The following is a 6,000-nucleotide window of genomic DNA, read 5'->3' on the forward strand; positions in this document are numbered from 1 at the left end:
TGTGCACATTTACTTGACATAAAGTCATTAAACTACGACTTTTCTGTTTTGTGGTTTCAGAGGAGTTGACAAACTGTTGCATTAGTATATTTAGGCCAAATTTCTAAGTTTAAAGGCATTTAAAAATAAATGATAATTACCTGTCTATGTGAGTGTCTACATAGTATTTTCCTATTATGTACAAAGTTTCATGAAATTCTGTTGTGTGTTATCAGAAGAGTTGTAATGAAAAACTGCTGTAGAAGTTTAGGCCACAGACAGACAGGTCAAAAACATTATACCCTACACAACTTGGTTGCATGTTAAGGTATAAGAGTGTAACCTGACTTAGTGACAACCTTGAAACCATAGAGACACTGACCTTTATAACCTATAATCCTGCCTTGTAATTCCTGATTACAACATTTACTACAGAAAATCTGTCCACAAATTCTACAATGATGGCGGCGTCTGAATGTCGTAAACTTGTCGCCACAATCGTAACATTCTTTACAGCTTTCATCTGGCATCCAGTATTGTTTAAAGTCACTGTCTTTGTAGGTCTGTGGGGTCTACAAAATAGTCATAGAATATATATATAAATATACAAGATATCTGGCATCCAGTACTGTTTAAACTCACTATCTTTATAGGTCTGTGGGGTCTACAAAATAGTTATAGAATATAAATATAAATAATTTATTTTTGGATGTAACACGTCTTCTGATTGGCTGACGTTATTTTGTTATGAGACCATAGACATAATTTAGTCATGTGACCGTGACGTCATCAACGTTTTTTCATGGTTTTCTACGGTTTAAAACAGAATTTAGAATTAAATTATAAGAAATGACTGTAATATTTTTTCTGTCTATTCGAAATAACATAAAAAATGTGGTGCACACTGTTAAATAACTCGCTACGTGCGTTATTCAGTGTGCACCAAATCTTTTATGTTATTTCTTCATAGACAGAAAAAATATTACAGTCATTCCTTAAATATACAGGACATCTGGCATCCAGTACTGTTTAAAATCACTATCTTTACAGGTCTGTGGGGTCTACAAAATAGTTATAGAATATATATATAAATATACAGGACATCTGGCATCCAGTACTGTTTAAAATCATTGTCTTTGTAGGTGTGTGGGGTCTACAAAATAGTCATAAAATTTATATAAGTATACATGAGAAACAAAGACATTTAACATCAACACAACAAAAAAGGACAACATTTTGTTATAAAAACAATTCTTGTGAAATCATTATTTGGCAAGTTATGATTGCTGATAACTCACACACAAAATTAACAGGAAAACCTATACATCTACAAAAGTATCCCTCATATCAGATACTTTTCATTCTTTTAAACTTTTATAATGTGATTAACTGGAATTATTGTTTTGAAATAAGGTTCATATGAAACCTTAAGTTTTCACGGTAACTTAAAACCAAAGGTTCTATTTCTTGCTTCAGGGTCACTTAAGACCTATCTTTGGCCATCTATAGTTGTGTATAATCCAAACCCGATGTACCAAGTACATATTCTGTGTTTAAAAGAGCGGACTAAACACGACCAAATACAGTATCAATAAATGTATTCAAAGTATGAAATTTTCAAAAAAAAAGATTGTGTGAAAAAAAGGTTATTTTACCACGAAGAGCAGCAACACTAGAGGATTTTAGTGTATGTTTATTTACAGAAAAATTAATCTTATTTCCTTCCACGAAAATTTAACCACATATGTGAAAATATCTCAGCTTGGAAACCAGCCATCATATATATCCAAGTTTACGATATGGACTTAGCTATGGAAGAAAACGTTACCATTATTGCCTAGGTAAAAACAATTGTGCATATTGCCCCAGTCCCTGCTCATTTATTACTCACCCAGTCCATACTATACTAGTTCCTTTCTCATGTATAACCACAATCCTTACAACACTAGCTCTCTGCTTATAAGTTACTCACCCCGGTCCTGACAATACTACTCAATCTATTCAGAACTCCTGTCAGGGTTCTAGCTGTGGCTGTACTGTAAATATCCGGTAAACTGGGTTTAACCACATGCTTAACTTGAGGTAAACTAGGTTTATCTTCAACAGGTTTGTCATCGCTCACAGGGGAAGATGCTGAAAGGACTTCTGAAATGTAAAATAATTAAAATATCGTATCAAAATTAACATTTGTTTTTCATATATGTCATATGTTGTTAGCTATTCTGTCTCAATCGTTTTTAACTGTGTAACTTTTCCCAGCATCTCACAACACAAGACAGGATACTACTTACTGTTTCACTTCTTACCAATTATCTAATCGATAAAAAGACTCTTTGCATGCTTTGCTTGCAATAATCTGATGTAGCTCTATTAATCTTAATAAAAAAACATCAAATTACATTATCCAATGAATTTTTGTCTCCAATTTTTGAAGGAGTGTATACAATTTGAGTCCACTTTTTAGGTCTTCAAAACTGTTTGTATCAATTAACGTGCAATAGCAATCTTATTGATATATATATATAGATGAAATCAACTATATATATATATACAACTCGTATAAACATCAACCCAACAATGTTAGATCTGTAAATTTGCTTTTGCAAATTTTTGGTTTTTCCCTTGCCGGGATTCGAACCCATGCTACTGAGATATTGTGACACCAAATCGCCTGCACTGTAGCCATTCTGCTAGACCACACGACCACCTTGGCTTCATATAGTTAATTCATTTATTTCAAAAGGCACCAATTTTTGTAGATTGAGACAAACTTGCATTTTCATGGGTTTTTGATTTGTGGTTTTTCAACAGTCTTCATAAATTCCTTTTCAGAATTTGTAATTTGTTCGACATTTGAATTTGTTGTTCCCAGGAACCCCAAAATCCAAGAAAATTGGTATCCAAGGAAAAATAATGATCCACAGTAACTTACCTTTGTCTGTTGTTTTAGATTTCCTTTCTGTAGAGCCTTCTCTTGATGCTGATCGGCTCCCATCTGTGAAATATGTGAGCATATGTATTATTCACTGTGAAAACTTATGCATATCGGTTTTCTACTATAGAAGGGGGAGAGTAATATGAAAACAGGGGTACAAATGAACTACAATGTATTATAGGCTTGTGGCTAGGGATATACTAGATTAGAATGAGTTACTGTTTAAAACATGCATACAATGTTTATTCCTCAGTTTTCTGCATATTCTGCTCACATTTGTACCATGTATTGGTAATTTAGTCCAAAAGATGAAATAATATTTTAAAAATAAATAGACATAATAATCCTGAATTACAGCAGATTTATATTAAATAGACAGGTGTCTACGACCTTATATTTCTCTGCTAGTTTTGTGTCACTAGGTTTCTGTCTCAATGATGTATACCATCAGTAAATTTACAGTAGGTTCAGTAAGACCCCTTTTTGGCCCCAAAATATAGCAGTTTTACAAAATTGTGAAAATGTAATCTTTTAGCTATTTACAGTAGCTTACTTTTCTTTCTATTCCAAAGTCTAGTAAATAGACTTCCTCCTTCTGAAATGTCTGAACTCAGAGGTCCAAATGAGGTCAAGGTCGTTGGTGGTTCATCCCATTGTGACATTTTACAACTTTCCCCCCACTAATTGATTACTCCATCTTCTGTATTTGATCTGTTCACATTCATGCCATTGTTTCAAACAAATGTCCTAAAATGAAAGGTTTATGTTTAACATTACAGTAAGAAATCATCAATGTTATCTGATGTGAAAAAAAATAACCAGTGTTTTCTCATCATGCTCATATGAGGTTGCTCAGTAAGAAATATCAGTGTTTTCTCATGTGAGGTTGATCAATATGAAATTATCAGTGTTTTCTGTTGTGAGGTTGCTCAGTAAGAAATTATCAGTGTTTTCCAATGTGAGGTTGTTCAGTAAGCATGGTAAGAAATACATTGTAATTAGTATTTTCTCATGTGATGTTTTTGTTCCTGGTGAGAAATTATCAGTTTTCTGATGCGAGACTGTTCAGCAGGAAATCATCAGTTTTCTGATGTGAGGTTTTTCAGTAAGAAATTATCAATGTTTTCTCATGTGAGGCTGTTCAGTAAGAAATCATTAGTGTTTTCTCATGTGAGTGAGGTTGGCCAGTAAGAAATTATCTGTGTTTTCTCATGTGAAGTTGGCCAGTAAGAAATTTTCAGTGTTTTTTCATGTGAGATTGGTCAGTAAGAAATTATCAATGTTTACTCATGTGACTGTAAGGTTGATCATCCATTGTCAGTCATAAATCAACACTGTTTTCTCATGTGAGATTGTTCAGTAAGATATCATCAGTGTTTTCTGATGTGAAGTCGTTCAGTGAGTAAAAATTTATAGTGACAATATATAGGAGAGACATTTTTGTATACAGTAGTGGTTGTAATCTTATCAATAATTACAAGGTACATTTGTGCTAATACACCTTATAGATTGTCCGCCATTGGTCAGCCGGGAATATAGCGATAAGGTGTATTGCTTGTACATACAAACTAACAATAAAATACACCTAGGTAATTATATGCAGCATAGGTGGATCCAGGGACCCCCCTTTCGTGGGAAAAATTTGGTTGATTATATAGGGAATTGCTGAAGCATGACAGGAGTGCCCCCCCCCCCTTTAGGTCATTCAGTGGGCCCCCCCTTAGGACAAGTTCTGGATCCGCCACTGTGCACCCTTGATTTCTCTTTGATTATAATAAATATACTTCAAGAATCCATAGAGAGGCATAATATTCTTGGGCAGACCTCTTATTTTTGTGAGAATATGCCACTGCTCATAATTATTTGGACCAACAGACCAGGGTCCGGGCAGGGATAATGCGGTATCAGGTCCGTTCGCGCCCAATATACTTTCGCACCCTACACGTTCGCACCTCGCACGTTCGCACCCAAGGTCCGTTCGCACTCTACACGTTCGCGCCCAATTTTAATTCAAATTCGAGTTGAATAATTGGAAAATCATGATTGTTGTTTTTAATTGCTTTCGTGTAAATACTGAATGTATTTATAGCTTGGTATGAGTAAAAGATTGAAGATTTTAAATGAAAAACACAAAAGAAAATTGTTTTTAACAGCTTGGTCCCTTTGATCTGAAATAATGAAACAATACACTATTATATATTACTATACATGATAAAATTTAATCAACACACACAAAAAAAAAGAAACGTAGTCAGAATCTCACTTCATTTTGAAACAAGTCAATGAAACAAAAGTTATAGCAATACACTAACCAAAACATGATAAACAGTTATTCAACACAAAATAAAACGTTGACAGAATCCCACTTTCTTTAGAAAGGAATATAATTTTTTTTAACAATACACTATCCAAAACATGATTAAGATTTATTCAACACAAAAAAAATATGCTGTCTCACTTTATTTTGAGAAATGAAAACAATTATACTTATAAGAATACTACTTGCCAAAACTTGATTGCAAAGTTATTAAACACAAAACCAATTAAAATTGGGCGCGAACATGTAGGGTGCGAAAATGGAAGGGGGCGAACCTGAGTGGGTGCGAACGTGAATGGGCGCGAACGGACCCGGATTCGACCTATGATAGATCCGAGAATTGTCACGTGAATAAATGTAGGTAAATAATTATATATTCTACTCAAAGTAAAGTAATAACAACGAATTATATATACTTTTCAACAGAAACCATAATTTTGTTTATATTTACGTTATTATTTTTATCCCTTCATGTGATGCAGGAAGTCAATAAATAAAATTAGTGTTAAACCGGTTCCGGACAAAAGCGGACTATCCGGTCGCGGAATTAGGATATTTTCTTCTTTTAATGATCTTTAATTTACATGTACCCTAGAAATGTAATACAATATTATATTAAGCTGGTTCTCTGTGTCTCTATACATCCCGCCTCAAAAGAAGATACAATTTAGTTATGTTTTAATTTGCTAATGACAAAATCGATATTAGTGCCAATGTAAACTATATTCAGTCAGAGATCTACAGGTACGGCCAAATTTACTAATCAAAT

At 33.7% G+C, this 6,000-nt stretch overlaps 1 protein-coding gene across 1 annotated transcript in view; it reads right to left on the reverse strand.

The window, feature by feature from the left end:
* The window catches only part of LOC139527466 (1-phosphatidylinositol 3-phosphate 5-kinase-like), a 49,065-nt gene extending 43,340 nt beyond the window's left edge, over positions 1-5,725 (reverse strand). Inside the window, exons 1-5 of the mRNA XM_071322940.1 lie at positions 5,648-5,725; positions 3,468-3,661; positions 2,912-2,974; positions 1,952-2,124; positions 362-551 (exon numbers count right to left, since the gene is read on the reverse strand). Coding sequence (XP_071179041.1) covers positions 362-551; positions 1,952-2,124; positions 2,912-2,974; positions 3,468-3,576 — 535 coding nt within the window. The 5' untranslated portion in view covers positions 3,577-3,661; positions 5,648-5,725. The remainder of the gene's footprint in view (positions 1-361; positions 552-1,951; positions 2,125-2,911; positions 2,975-3,467; positions 3,662-5,647) is intronic.
* Between the last annotated feature and the right edge of the window lie 275 nt (positions 5,726-6,000).

Source organism: Mytilus edulis, chromosome 6 (genome assembly GCF_963676685.1).
Source record: "Mytilus edulis chromosome 6, xbMytEdul2.2, whole genome shotgun sequence".
NCBI classification, from domain to species: Eukaryota; Metazoa; Mollusca; class Bivalvia; order Mytilida; family Mytilidae; genus Mytilus; species Mytilus edulis.